Raw genomic sequence first — 16356 nt, forward strand, 5'->3', positions numbered from 1 at the left:
AGAATATTTGCATTGGTGTATGTGGGTTGGGCAGATTCATCATCAGAGACTCAGGGTGCAAGCCAGCCTCCGATCCCTGCTGGTCAGAGGCTCCGTATGTATCTAGGAAATCCCACCAAGAAAAGAAAACTAATAAGCTCTAGAAGAAACTCATTAGGTATCTGGTTAACTTGACTCCAGATTGATTAAAAGCTGTTGGGACTAAAAGGTGTTGCAAACACCTACTTTTCTTTATAATAACATGACTAAGAATACATTTTTCTCACTCTTTAAATTTTAATCATGCATGCATTCTTAGGTGTTGTATTTTTTGAGCTGCTATTAAAAATACATATGTTTCTGCCACATAAAAGGAGGAACAGACACTTGTGTGCTGTATTATTAACTACATGCTAGAGATGAAATTCTGGTCAGTCGCTGCAGAAGGCACACACACACACACACACACACACACACACACACACCCACCCACCCAAAGCCAAGGACGCGTCACATGTACACAGCCACGTGTGTTCCTGCCTGCTGCTTTGACTTCACACACTTACTCTTAAGATCCAAGTTCCTGGCTCCTGCTGTGATTTGCGTTGTGATTTTCGTGTCGATCTTTACAGTGTGGAGGTTGCTGGTGTCCCTTGATATCATCACGTTGTGCCACTGATTGTCATTAAGAGGTTTATTTGAGCTCCCTTTGATGAGGTTAGCACCATTTCCCAAATCAAACACATAATGTAAGTACCTGGGAAAAAAGGGAAGGTGAGAAAGTGCCATCACTGTTTGAATTTTTTGATGGAGTCAAACTTGATGTTACAAATATGAGATCTCTTTTTCAGGTGGTTGCGTCTTTGCTGGAACTCATCAGAGTGAGTTGTACAGAAACATGTAGGAAACACTCGTCTGTTTCAGGAAGGAGGATTCTTTATTGTGGTCAATACAGGAAATAGTGAACATACTTCTAAAATTGCGGTCCACATTCCACTTCATCACTGTGGAAAGTAAACATCTATCACTACACACTCTCTGCTGTCACCACTTTCTCCATCCTCTGCCAACCACACTGAACTGGCAACCCTCAGCTTCTTTCACCTGGATTCACAGATCTTCCTAATTTCCCTGAACCTGTGCATTACCTTCCCTGACTCTCCTGAACCTCTACACAAGACCCTCTTAGGAAACTCTCTGGTGCTTTTCTGCTAAATTCCTGTGTTTACTTGTATCCCCGCTAGTCACGGGCATCCATGCACCTTGCAGTTGGTGGAATGTGAAGTGTGCGTGAGAGTATATATATGGACTTCCCTGGTGGCTCAGTGGTAAAGAACCTGTCTACCAATGAGACTTGGATTTGATCCTTGGGTCTGGAAGATCCTCTGAAGTGGAAGTTTCAAGAAAATGTCACAAAAATCTTTTAAAATTCTTCAAGAAACTCTGACATAGAATTAAGCTTTAGTTAAATGGGATACTGTGGCTTGAAATAATCCGATTGCATGCATTAGCTATTTAACTTAGCACAAATTAGCCGACAAGTGTGTAGAAATTCTTCTGTAGAATTAACCATGTACATAGGAAAGAAATGCACATGTGAAGAGTAAGATTTATGTAATGCCTATGGTAAATCAAAACTTGACATTATTTGTACTTTATGTATGGAAATTTAGGTATAAAGAACTGCACTGAATCCCTCTTAACTTTATAAGATACCTAAGAAGGGATTTAAACAAATGCTTTATTTGCAAACCACCTTCCTGCTTCTGATTAATGTATAGTTATGGAAAATGAGGTTCATTTTCCCAAAGCTCTAATTATTTGTCATTGAACAGACCTATACTTACCCTTTAACTAACTCAACCACAATAAAGTCATTTCCATCCCCACTGTTATACAGAATTAGTCCATCTAGGGATGTTGTCTTGAACTGGAAAAAAAGATGCATAGACGTGTAGGCTTGCAATGTAGCTAAGGCAACATAGCTTGATTTGGTCTTAAAGGTGACAGGGTCTGCTATGATGTTCCTGAAGCCAAATCTGGCGTTGAGCTCACAATAATCTATGTCGCCATTTTTGCACAAGTCAATGTATGCCATTCCATTAAATGTTAGGCTCTGCAGGTGTCCAATGAAGTTGGAGGGAACAGAAGACAGATACCGGCGTTCCGTGATGATGCCAGTCTCTATATTATGGAACTCCAGCCTTGTATGATCTCCTGCCATTTGACCTAAAAGGGAAGATAATATATTACTATTTTCTGCATCTACAGGGCACTTTCAACTTTAGACTTCCATAACAATATCACATTTTAAAATGCAAGGATCTACATACCTCCTTGATATTCAGTTATATTTAAAAAACAAACAAACAAAGAAATGACCTTACAGGGTGAGACTGAATCAGATAATATTAATCAAACTTTCTTAGCTCAAGTTTTAAGCTCTGCCCCAAATTTTACATTCACTAAAGTTTTAGAATTTTTTTACAGGTAGAAGAAAGAAGTGAAGAAAGGAATGGAGAATTGGTAGGGAGGAAGAAGAGAAAGGAAAAGGAAGGAAGGAAGAGGGAGAGGGCAGGAGGGCAAGAGAGAGGGAGAAGGATTAGGGGCAATGATTGCCCTGCATCATCCCAACAGAAAGTGACACATCCCAGCTCCACGGCGATGTGCTGTTTGTCTTTATTGAGAACGTACTTCAAGAAAAACAAACAAACAAAAAGCAACAGTATATTTTCCAACAGCAACAGAAGTATTGAAGACCTGCTGACTGTTCTTCCAATATGAACCATGAAAATGTGTTTGAAATTAAATATGTACTTTGCACCTTCTCTTTTTGGTGCTGAATAATTTCCAGTCTTTCCTAGAGCTAAGTCTCCTAGTCAAGCAGAATTTCTGTTGATCTTTTCTGGACCTCTGCTATTTTCCTTGCACTTAGGTTTTGGATATCAAAATTGAGCACAACATACTGATTCAAGGCATGTCCAGTTTTTAGAATACCAGTAAAATTAGTCCACATTATCCCAAGGTATAATCTTAAACACCATAATGTGAAGCTTGGTTGCCAAGTTATTTAGTGATTCACTCTTCAATTCAACTCCATCCCTGTTCATCCCACCATCTTTCTGTACCAACCCCATTAAAAGCTTACCCAGTCCTGTCTTTATCTCCAGAGTGATAACTATACCTACCATCAAGGTTGAAATAAAAATTAACAAAGATGTGAACTTGTTTTCTAAAGCACAGCATAAATTACTCTTATCATCACTAGTAATTTGTCCCCAGCATCTTGTTCTTGTCTAATTAAACTGTCATTCAGTTTCTTTAGAAACTCAAAAATGTCATTTAAATTGCAATCAAGTTCTTCCAGGTGTTAGCTTCACTACTCAATTTGGCATATTTGGAAAATGTATTGAGCTTACCCTATCCCATCATCCCTGATATTAATGAAAATATGAATTAGAACTGATCCCAGTCTCAGACCTGAGAAAAGGCACTGAACCTTCTTCCCACGTGTAACAAAGATTGAACATCACCTGTCCTGGGCCTCCTTCAGCCAGTTTGACAGATTTCCATTTCTTTCATCAAGACAATAAAATACTAGGTGAGATTTGAAAAGAAATCTCTGTTATTAAATTATAAAAGGCACACTTTTTGTTGTACAATAAAAATTGCTGGCATACTCAACTGATTTTGATACTAATAAACTCATTGGTATTAAAAACTCTCCCCCAGGTGGTACTTAGCTCTACTTAATTCCTGAACCTCTTTGCCAGTCCTTGATCGTGACAACAGTTCCTGTCATCCCTTAATATGCTGTGAGTTTTTCTTTTTCAGTTATTAGTTTGTTCTGATTCCTTCTCTGCAAATGTGGTTTTTTAAAAGACAAATATTACCACTATAAATAGCTCTCTCTTCTCTCTCCTCCCCCGGATGCCTCTTTCTTGTCTATCCCATGCAAAAACACAACAGGAAAGAGCAAAATCTGATTCCTTGTTGGATCTGTTTCTTTTACTTCAACCTTTGTATTTTGTTGCTTTTGTAACTATAATCACTAAAAGGATGCTGTCTATTTATAGCTGTAAGCATACATAATGTCCTGCTTGGAGGGGACCCTGCCTCTCCACCTGAAGATTAAAGTGCCTTTGCTTGGCTCACAGGGAGACATTCTGACTCTGACCCCTGTGAATGGCTGCAGAAAAGAGGATAATTAACACACCCCCTCCCCAAAGCTGGCCAAGCCAGGAAATATTTTGCAAGAATTCTGGCCTTTTTACTTTACTTAGGTACCTCCTTACCCTCTCTGTCCTGTAAAAGAAAGTAGGAAACTGGCATTCAGACCCAACAAGACTCTAGGACGCTAGTCTGCCATTGTCTCTGATGCCTGGCTTTCTGAATAAAGTTGCTATTCCTTGCCTCAGCACCTTGTGTCCCGATTATTGGCCTATCATGTGGCGAGCAGATCAAACTACAATTCGATAACAATAATACTATTAAATCCTTAGAAATTCTGGTTTCTCCTATGACTTCATTTTTTAAATTAATTAATTTAAGTGGAGGCTAATTACTTTACAATATTGTAGGGGTTTTTACCATACAGTGATATGAATCTGCCATGGGTGTACATGTGTTCCCCATCCTGAACACCCCCTCCCACCTCCCTCCCCATCCCATTCCTCAGGGTCATCCCAGTGTACCAGCCCTGAGCACCCTGTCTCATGCATTGAACCCTTACCGGTGATCTATTCCACATATAGTAATATACATGTTTCAATGCTATTCTCTCAAATCATTTCACCCTCGCTTTCTCACATGGAGTCCAAAAGTCTGTTCTTTATCTCTGTGTCTCTTCTGCTGTCTCGCATATAGGGAACGTCATTATCATCTTTCTAAATTCCAAATATATGGATTAATATACTGTATTGGAAAATCCCATGGGTGGAGGAGCCTGGTAGGCTGCAGTCCATGGGGTTGCTGAGGGTTGGACATGACTGAGCGACTTCACTTTCACTTTTCACTTTCATGCATTGGAGAAGGAAATGGCAACCCACTCCAGTGTTCTTGCCTGGAGAATCCCAGGGACAGGGAAGCCTGGTGGGCTGCCGTCGATGGGGCTGCACAGAGTCGGACATGACTGAAGTGACTTAGCAACATACTGTATTGGTGTTTTTCTTTCTGACTTACTTCACTCTGTATAATAGGCTCCAGTTTCAGCCACCTCCTTAGAACTGATTCAAATACATTCTTTTTAATAGCTGAGTAATACTCCATTGTGTATATGTACCACAGCTTTCTTATCCATTCATCTGCCGATGGACATCTAGGTTGCTTCCACGTCCTGGCTATTGGTATATAGTGCTGTGATGAACATTGGGGTACATGTGTCTGTTTCAATTCTGGTTTCCTTGGTGTGTATGCCCAGCAGCGGGATTGCTGGGTCATATGGCAGTTCTAGTTCCAGTTTTTTAAGGAATCTCTACACTGTTCTCCATAGTGACTGTACTAGTTTGCATTCCCACCAACAGTGTAAGAGGGTTCCTTTTTCTCTACACCCTCTCCAGCATTTATTGTTTGTAGAGTTTTGAATAGCAGCCATTCTGACTGGTGTGAGACGGTACCTCATTGTGGTTTTGATTTGCATTTCTCTGATAATGAGTGATGTTGAGCATCTTTTCATGTGTTTGTTGGCCATCTGTATGTCTTCTTTGGAGAAATGTCTGTTTAGTTCTTTGGCCTATTTTTTGATTGGGTTGTTTATTTTTCTGGAATTAAGCTGCAGGAGCTGCTTGTATATTTTTGAGACTAATTCTTTGTCAGTTGCTTCATTTGCTATTATTTTCTCCCATTCTGAAGGCTGTCTTTTTACCTTGCTTACAGTTTCCTTCATTGTGCAAAAGCCTTAAGTTTAATTAGGTCCTATTTGTTTATTTTTGCTTTTATTCCCATTACTCTGGGAGGTGGGTCATAGAGGATTTTGCTGTGATTTATGCTATGATACCATTTTTATCCCCTTCTTCAGTTCTTTTATTCAGTGACCTTGATACTACTCTGTGTGGCACTACCTCTTTGGTATCAAATCAAACCTGGGTCTCCCGCATTGCAGGCAGACGCTTTACCATCTGAGCCACCAGGGAAGCTTCAAAATTAGCCTTTAATCACTTTCAAATACAAATCTCTAGTGGTGCCAGTAACATTGAATTAGTAAGCTATATAGAATGAAGAATCTGCAAAGGTAAAAAAAAAAAATGACTTGGGCTTTTACATTTCCTTATATTGATTATTTTATCTTTTTCATTTTATTAAAATCTGAGTCTTAACCTGGTGTACCCACCCAGATCCTGAAACTATCAAGTTTCTTTTTAAAAGCTACATGAATGAGCCAACTGATAGTAAGGGAATATCCAAAAAAATATTTCTAATACTTGAAATTATATATTACTCTAAATTGTCCATTTATTGGCAGTTCTGAAAGATGAAAGCACATTGTTCAGCAGAACTGAGAAAGAAGGTCAGTGATAAAAATAATATGTAATGTCTGTTTTCTTTTCTCAAAGGAATAGAATATGTATGCAGACCATAAATAATAAAAAAGTAGTAAAACAGCATTGGAGCAACCATGGCCCAATTACAAGAAAAATCATTATGGCCCATGTTCAAAAGCCTATTCTTTCTTTAATAAGCATACATAAATCGCCTTGACAGTAATGGCAGATATGCTTGCTTATGAAGGAGAATTAGCACCTTAAAGCCATTATCCACTGAAGAAAACATTAATGGCTGCCTCTTAAAAATCCTTCATTTTTCAGAATTTATTCTAATGTTTAATCTTCAGTCAGCACTGTAGCCACCTCTACTGCTGTGTACATATATAGACTAACAAAACATAAAGGACACTGAAGGAGAAATATTGTTAAGACTTCACTCATTAAGGAACACAGCATCTTTCCCAGATATTTAGTGGAAAGGAGAATTTGGAATTAGCAAAATGCTTCTGATCAAAGTGTCTGGTATCCAGGTTGATGATAATCTCCATTAAGAGTCAAATTTCTGGCTTGTGTTGTTTGAATACAAAGCTCAATTTCTAAATCAAATCTTTTTACCAAAACAGATAGCAAGCTCTACTATTTTATGTTGAGTCCTACTCTGACTTGGGTTACATTTCTGCTGCAGAACAAAATGATCCACCACCCCCGACCCTAGCCTTAGATAGACTCATTGATTCACGAAAAGGTATTGAAAATTACTGAGAGTGGGCTATATGCATGAGTCAGGTGCTATATTAGGCAAGTAAGAAATAATGTTGAGAGGACCAGACTTTCACAAAATGTATGGTCTATCGGGGGAAAATAGACAAAACCAGGTCAGAAAATAATTAACTATATAATGATAAAACTGAGAAAAAATGCCAGGTATTTGATACACAGCAAATTGTGCTGGTAAATATGGGACGGGGGCAAGTGCTTGAGTGGATATTTAAGTTAAAATTGAAGGACTAAAAAAGGAAAAGCCACATTAAAAACTGTAAGATAGGAATGGAAAGGTGGATTCCAGAAAGGAGAAACAGATCAACAGAGGCATGTGGGAGAGAAAGGGCCAGGGAGTGTGGCTGGAGAGGCATAAGCAGGTGAGGTTAGTGCTCAGAAGAGATCGGAAAAGTAAGAGGTCATATATCACAGTGTCTCCGGATTATATTAGGAGCTACTGAAGGGTTTTAGGCAGACATGAGCCATGAAACTGTGTGTGTATGTGTATTTAATCTTTCTGATGTGGATATAATAGACAAGACAATTTGAAGTAGACTGTTTATGTTAGAAATGGAAAACCATGGACAAAATTAGACCATTTTGCCAATATAATTTCAGGATTTACTAATAATGTATAGAATGCTGGAGAAGAGGAATATAATAATGATGACTTCGTCCAGGCTTGGGTAACTGGATATGCGGTGAATAGCGTTCGATGAAGAACATATACACACATACAAAACACATAATTCTAGATTATTTTTTTTTGACAGTTTAGGTGATAAATTGAAACCCCAAAACTCCCTACCTTGGGATACCAAATAGTGTATAGGACACTTTGTCATCAGAGTCCTGGGGAATGTCTCTCTTCTGGGGTTTCTTTGCTGGCAACTGCTTATCCTCATGAGCCTCAGTGCAGTCAGACATTCCCAAGAATGGCCTGAGTATGTATTGTACTGTTTTCAACTTAACAGTTTATAAAACTCTGATTTAAAGATGTAATCAAAATATAGGACTTTGCATGAAGAGTCTCCAGTGATTTCTTTTATTTATTGACTTTCTTGTTCAGTGATTTCTGAACTTGCTGTAAAATTTAGTATGAAATCTTCATTGCTTTTCTGAGGCATGGCTAGTTTCATGTGGCCATTAGAATGTTTGAAAAAAAATTCCATTCCAAACTGAAGCCTCAATGGCAAAGTTCCACTGCGTGTTTGGAAACCTTTCTATGCCATATAACTCTAGGCTGACTTTTTTACTGTTATGAATTGTTGACTTTCATGATATCTTTGGCAAAACATAATTTCCCAAATATGAATCACCCAGGTGAAAACTCATCAAGGTAAATTACTGTGAAAAACAAAAAACAAAACATTGTCTTGAGCTCTGAGCAGCAAGATGCTGGGAGCTGGGGGAAGGAAAGTGCTGGAGTGGGGTACTGGGGGAGTTGCATAATTTGGGTAAATTATCAGTGCTTATTTGGCTTATATGCCCTTTCATCTTTTAACTCTGAGAAAGAACAAGTTGGTTTCCACAACTGAAAAAATGTTCAACTTCTACAGAACAGAAAGAAGATAGAATATAATTTCTGCTCTAAGGCCTTGGCAGTTTTGAGAAAGAGTAAATAGCAGGCTAATTTACTGAAATGCTAGTCTGTACTTTGTTCTTCCTTCAGTTCTAAGAAACTAGCCTAGTCCCTTTTAGCACTTTGCCTCAAAGGCTTTTTCTTGGCAAAAAGTGGAAGACAACTTTCTGGAAAATAGTGCTTTTTCCAATCTTTTGTGAGGTATAGTTTGCAAGGTGTTCAACAAAGGAAAACGAAATGAACAGAATGCCTTGATGGTCTGAACTAGATGAGGCAATTACCACTGACTGGGAGAGAGATGAACATTGGTGGGATTTAGCAGTACTAAGCACCAACATCCTGTCATCTAATAAGATTCAGGGGTTCAGAGAGAATTACTGAGGTCAATAAAGGAGGACTGAACCACAGTTCATAGGCTGCAAGAATCAGCAAAGACTCTTTGCCCTACTTAGGACAGGAGCAATAGGGTTCTTATAATTTAAAGGACAAACTAGGAGAACTATCTTTTTGGTGAGAATCAGTGAAGACAGAAGCCAACAGGAGCTTGTGCATGATTCAGGGTGGGTGGGAGTAGGGGCCACATGACTATGATTAAATATTCTGTAAACCCAGAAGAAAGGCCTAAGGTGTCATTTAAATTGATATTAAAGACAATTAATAAATGTGCCATTTCTTGCACCCCTGAGTTGGTGGACTCAGACTTATAATTTTATTAATACCTGCTGGAGGAAAAAAAATCTGTGAAGCAAATGTGTCTGCTGTCCAAAGTTGGAAATCTTAAAAGAGAGTTTGTTTGTTTTTTTCTTTCAGATCATGAGCGAAACTTCGCCAATGGCCTATGAATTCGTAATGAAGTCTAAGGTGCCAGAGTTTCCCAAAATTAATCAGCCAAGGAGACACAGATTACTTCACCATGAAGAAACAGGCCATGCCCAGGAGCAGAAGAGTGGAAACATGTTACATTAGCTTAGAAATCATGTCCCAATAGTGTCAATTCTGAGTACTCCTTTTTTTTTTTTTTTACAACCAAAGATTGATTTTTTTTTATAATTTTTACAGAGCAAATACATTATAAATATTATAAATCTTCAAAAATTGAGATTAAACATAATTTTCTTTGAACCTATGTACTGTCACTCAAAATTTTCACATTCTAGGATATCAGTAATTACATCTTCCTCAAAGAAAACAGCACACAGAACATTTCCTGTCACAAAAATCTTTGTTGCCAAATCAGCCATGGAGCGGCCCACAGCTTCTAAAATGTGTAACAAGGAAAGCTCTGAGATGCGTCCCTCGGAGATGGGTACTTGGTGGCCCACAGGACTTGAAGGGTAACAGGGATGGTCTTTACCAGAGCATGTCTGAGGGGCAGAACTGTTCTGTTCAACTAAAGAGATTCAAAATAAAGAATAGCACTTCCGACTGTTGGGGGAGGCACCCCAAATTGATATTTGGAAAGAGATTATCACTAGCTTAACCCATCCCACTGGTGAAAGTTCTCAGTGATTAACACATTTTTTAGGTAAATATTCTCAGGCTATAGATAACCCTTTGAATCCATCATTTATTTCTTCCTGTTTCTATAAGCAAACTACACCCATATAAGTATCTATTCACTCCACTTCCTAACATTATGTTCACTAGTGGTATATAAACACATGGCAGTAAACAAAGAAATGATGTTTTGACTGGAAGTTGAAGAAGTCAACTCACTAATGTAGAATATAATTATTCATTTAGGAGTTTGGTAGGAATCTGTGCAACTGAAAAGATATATCTTACATTTTAATGAAAATTAGCTGGCAATTCATTTAGGGAACATTTCTGGAGTTTTCTGTTATGATATCATTTTCATACTCTATTCATCACTTCCTAATTCAAAATAGTTGCACTGATTTAAAAAGCAGGCTAATGTTCTAAACACAAGTGTAATTAAGTACATAAGAATGGGAGGGAATAAGCATAACTGAAATCAATAAGATGGATTGTATTTCAAATGAATAATATAACTACACTCAAAGAAAAGAAAGGAAGAAAAGGAAAGGAAGAAAAGAAACAAACTAGTCAAAGTTATTTATAAATAGTATTTGACTATATACATTAAATCTTAGGCAGTAAGAAATAAAAAGAATCACAAATTAATCCTGAATTGCTTTCAGTCAGGTTATTACTTGTGGGATGGACAATGTAAAGCAATTCTGAAACTATCACAGATGTGTTACTGGATTGAGCAAATGGGAAAATGACATCACTGGGAGCCAAGGTTCCAAATTGGAAGAAGAGATATGAAAATATGAAATGGGGGAAGAAACAATGCTGTAGATATGGTTGTACTAGTGTGAACTCATGTTTTCTAAAATATGTGTATATGTATATTTGTGTGAACATATAATTTATCTGTATGTATGTGTGTGTGTATATATATGTGGAGAAGCATATTAAAGCAAATTCACACACACACACATATATATATACACACACACACATACTTATGGGCTTCCTTAGTGGCTCAGCAGTAAAGAATTTGCCTGCCAATGCAAGAGATGAGGATTGGATCCCTGGGTCAGGAAGATCCCCTGGAGAAGGAAATGGCAGCCTACTCCAGTATTCTTGCCTAGAAATTCCATGGACAGAGGAGCCTAGTGGGCCACAGTCCATGGGGTCACAAAAGAGTTGGAAATGACTTAGCAACTAAACTAAGCAACTATATATATTCAGGTATATGTATTTATACTTGAGTGTATTTACCATCTTAGCCTCCTGAAAAGGTTGCAAAGCAGTGCTGAGCATACCAATACCAACCACCTGCACCTAATTCTCTCCACTAAATAGAAAGTAAATGTCTCAGTCCAGGAATGGGGCATGGTAGCAAAAGTTGTGCCTGAAATATTTTGTTTTGCCAAAAAAAGTGAGGGAAAAAAAAGTGAGGTGAAGGCATGTTACAAGATCAGAGACCAACTTCATGGGATTCCCACTGGCCCAAATAGGGACATTTTAAGCACCAAAATAATTAAGTATAACTATTTGAAAATACAGAAATGTGTGGGTCCATATCAATAAGGAAGGAAGGAAAGAAAGGAAGAAGGGAGGGAAGGAGAGAAGGAGGAAGATGGGCAGAGAAGGAAGAAAAGGAAAGAAAACAGAACGAAGGGATAGCTCTTGTATACAGTAAAATGCTAAGCATTGCCTCTAAAAGTGAAAAGAGTAATGGGGTTTGGAAATAATCATTTATAACTACTGTGTTAAAGACTGGATCAGGAAAAACCTTCAGTAGATGATAATCTGGGGCAAATATTTGAGGAAGATATTACGAGATTTTCATTGTCTTAATATGGCTCTCCACAGACAGTTTACTAGTTGTAAGGGAGTAAAACATATTAATCATACAATGGAGAAACGGCAACATACTGACCAAGTGTTAAAATCATGAGTCGAGGATATGGATATCGTTTGTCTCCAGACAGGATACTATAAGAAGATCACACAATCAACAATGTGGTATTTCATCCAAGAATGTTAAAACCTGAATTCAATCATCATGAAACACCAGATAAGCCCAAAGAATGACTTTACATGGATAAAAGACTGGAGGACTATACATCTTTTTAATTTGTCAATGTAATCAAAGACAAAGAAAGTCTATGGCAATGTCTTCAATGGGAGGCTAAAAAGACATGAACACTAAATGCAGTGTCTGACCCTAGACTGCATGCTCTGCTAGAGGTGAAAAGGCTATAAAAGACAGCATTGGGTTAATGGACAAAAGGGGAATATGGGTGAGAGGACAGATAAAATATATTGCATCAATGCAAAATCTACTGAACTTAGTAGCTCTTTGTTCTGAAAAGGGATATGCATATTTTTAGAAAATGTCCACTGAAGTATAATATTTAGAGTGAAGGGCTATTAAGTATGTAACTTATTCTCACTTGGCTAAGAAAAAAAAGAGAGTGAAAATGTCAAAGCAAATGGGATAACATGCTCACAATAGTAAAAAGTATATCACTGTTGTTTTACTTTTGAAATTTATTATAAATTTGACATTATTTCTAAACAAAACTTTTTAAAAATGTGTTGCCCCAGTCTTTTGTTTCTATACCGTCTTCAGCCACTGTAGTTTAGGACTTTACTGCTTTACATTCTGAAGCATTTAGCACATTGCACAGAATTCATATTGCTCAAAACATATTCTCTTAACTTATTTTCCAGCTTAAATGCAGTGACTTCCCAACTGCTTGAAAACCCGTGAAATATCAACTCCTTCATTTGGAGCACTGAGCTATTGGCACCCAAGGCCATTCTAGCCATTTCAGCTGTGCTGTGGTTACATGAAACAAAACAAACCTTCTCGGCTGCCTGAACACTAGTCTGTGTAGCCTCATCCAAGCCATCCTACCCTTCCCCACATAATCTTATCTGTATTATCCTTTCTTTACAGCCTTCAGATATTATTGATTGCTTTAGCTATTCCTGAAATCTTTAAGCTCTTCTGAACCTCAAGAACATGAATTGTTTACTCAACCTTTTAATACATCATATACCATCCCAGATGATATTACCATGTGATTTTGATATGTGTTTATATATATATATTTGTAAAAGCCTCATAAAATGATGCTATATCTGATAAAGTACTCATCATAGTCATATATATATAAGGATATTAAAAATATAAATAAATGAACCATTAGTTAAAAGTAAACAATTTTTTAAAGTTAACAAATAAACACAATTAAAAAAAATAAACCTAGGTTCTCTCTCAGTTCTGGTAACAGTGGCATTTCAAAGTAACATGTCGTTTTATCTCTTTGAATCTCAGCTTCCTCATCTATTAAATGAGAATGCATCTACCCCACCAATGTCATAGGGCTATGTGAGATTTGAGAAAAACTTAAGGGACATTCTTTAGAATGTTCTAATGTGACCTTCACATGTCCTTGTCTCTGGCAGTTATTTCTTCCCAACCTCTTATACATGACCTTAGACCCTAACTTCTGTCCCTTTTGGTAAAAGCCAGACTGTCCAAACAACGGGTGCTAATCTACAAAAACAATTTACACCTCTTCCAAGAACTGCCTTTACCAAAACTAGCTGAACTTCAGCTGACACTCCTGCCAAAGCTCTATAAAAATTCTGCCTCCCTTCCCTAAATTCACACAGTTTCTTTACAGACTTATGTTTGGCAATTTTGAATAAAGGCTTATACTAATGAGTCCCTGGTTGATTTTCTTCCTGGGAGAATAAAATGGCATAACATAGCAGCGGTTTTTAAATGCCAATCCATAGGCCAGCTGCATTAGAGTTCTTTGGAGAGATTTTAAGAAATAATAATAATGGGCTCCTCTCACACTTTCTGTGGTGTCTGGCCAGGAAATGATCCTTTTAAAGCTCTTCAGATGATTCTGAAACAAAGTAAGTTTGCTCCCACACGAAGAGAAAAGTTTTGGAAAGCCATAAAGGGCTAACGAAATACAAGACAGTAAAAGATCTGTGGGTTGGTAGTTTGCTTCATTTAAATTGCGGAATGATTATCTTAAAAGTTAAAATCCCATACACATTACTTCTTCATTGATGTAACCACCTGATCTCTGAGAATGGAAACCCCCTTGAGACTGAATGTAGAACAGACACTTCTGTGCTGCACAAGGACCATCCTGCATTGCACTAAAATAATTAACAGGAAGATGTTCTCTCGAAAAACAGGGAGCTAATATCCCAGCGGGTCATATGCTTGAAGTTATTTTCAGCAGAGAGAATGAAGGTGAGCCAATTCCTCTTTCATTTGGTTTCCCTCTGTCTCTGGCCTGGGCCTTTATATTCCTCACCTCAGTCAGAAATCCACAAATCAGGGACTGAACTTAACATTCTTAACATTAGAGCTTAACCAACAGAGCTAAATGGCCAAAAATGATCTATCATAGCTTAGAATAAAATGCAGTTCACCTGACAGAATGCCAGCATATCTATCAATGTATCCAGAAGGTAAAAAGTATAACTTGCTGCTGTTCATCCCCTAAATATATAACAAGGAAACTGAACAGGAATTGGCCTCCAAACAGTAACTTCAATATTTTATGAAGCCCTGAGATATTTATCAAAGCATAAAATTAAAATATATTATAACTTCTTGAATTATTAAATGGAAAGGAACATGACAAATAATTGTTGCTCATTTGAGAGAAAAGAAAACAACATGCAGCTTATTAAATTTAATTGCTGCTGGAAGAATCTGAATAAGAAATGAACTGTGTCTATTAGCTTCAAGTTATTCATTCGGTTTTCAAGGTCACCTGCAAGAAACAGGAAAGTCTAAAGCTTCAACAAAGGCAAAGGTGATAGGGCTTTACCTGTCATGGCCTGCTGGTCATCCACCGTTAACTTTAAACTTTTTCCTCGACGAACCACACGCACTGTGTGCCATTCGTTATCATTGAGGTTATAGCCAGCAAAAAGGGTCTCGGGACCTTTGCCTGTAGAATATGCCAAACAGTCATTATGGACACTCAGAATCAGTCAAGCAAATGAACCTCACAGAGAGTGAGAGAAAGAGAGAAAGAAAGGGGGGAAGCAAGGGAGAGGGAGGAGAGAGGGGCGAGAAAGGAATGAAGGAAAGAGAGAAAAAGACAGAGGGAGGAGAGACTGGCTGGATCAATTCTCAAGCCCATTAGAGTCACAGCAAGCAAGGAAAATCACCAGTTAATAGATATTCAGGTGTAACAGTTTAAGAAGAATCTTTAACATTATGCGTCAATCAAAGACAAACAAACGCACCTGTTGTCATAAATAGGCACACTCAACACAGCAATGCTCCCAAATTTGCACAAACATTTCCCTCTCTCAGAAATTTCCTCGTTTTGTACTATCTCTTTTTTCTTTTTTCGGCTAATGAAGTAGACAACAGTCATAAGACATCTCCTGACCTTGGGGAGAGATCTGACCCTAGGCCATTAGCTAACAATTTTCAATGAATGGCACCTGGTTGATTAGGCCCTGGCAAGGAGGTTGCTCTGGGTATTAGATTGTGTGACGACTGCTCTTTGCACTTATATCATGTACCTTCAATATTCACCAGGTTTTTAAATTTCTGGAATGTTGTGTCTGAGAACTAGTGAAGGCCCAGAGAGTGGGTATAGGTAAAAGTACTGACTCTTAGGAAGTGAAGAAAGTCAAGAAGAACACTGCCCATAAGCGGCCAAGTGTTGGGTGGGAGGGGAAAAAATGATTAAGCAGTGGTACCAGAAAGTGATTTCCAGCTAAGGAAAAAGAGCCAGAAGGGTAAGCAACTGGAAAAGTAATTGCAAGTGAACCTATGTAAACCTGTGCAAGTTGAATTTAAGTTGGCTTAGGAGGAGGAAATGGCAACCCGCTCCAGTATTCTTGCCTGGAGAATCCCACAGACAGAGGAGCCTGGTGGGCTGCCGTCTATGGGGTCGCACAGAGTTGGACACGACTGAAGCGACTTAGCCTGGATGTATGCATTGGAGAAGGAAATGGCAACCCACTCCAGTGTTCTTGCCTGGAGAATCCCATGAACAGAGGAGCCTGGTGGGC

At 38.2% G+C, this 16356-nt stretch overlaps 1 protein-coding gene across 1 annotated transcript in view; it reads right to left on the reverse strand.

Annotated features, from left to right (window-relative positions):
- Nucleotides 1-16356, reverse strand: part of NRXN1 (neurexin 1) — a 1203402-nt gene that overhangs the window by 607098 nt on the left and 579948 nt on the right. The window contains exons 12-14 of the mRNA XM_052649572.1: nt 15153-15275; nt 1827-2208; nt 546-736 (exon numbers count right to left, since the gene is read on the reverse strand). Of these exons, the coding sequence (XP_052505532.1) occupies nt 546-736; nt 1827-2208; nt 15153-15275 (696 nt within the window). The remainder of the gene's footprint in view (nt 1-545; nt 737-1826; nt 2209-15152; nt 15276-16356) is intronic.

Source organism: Budorcas taxicolor, chromosome 11, assembly GCF_023091745.1.
Source record: "Budorcas taxicolor isolate Tak-1 chromosome 11, Takin1.1, whole genome shotgun sequence".
NCBI classification, from domain to species: domain Eukaryota; kingdom Metazoa; phylum Chordata; class Mammalia; order Artiodactyla; family Bovidae; genus Budorcas; species Budorcas taxicolor.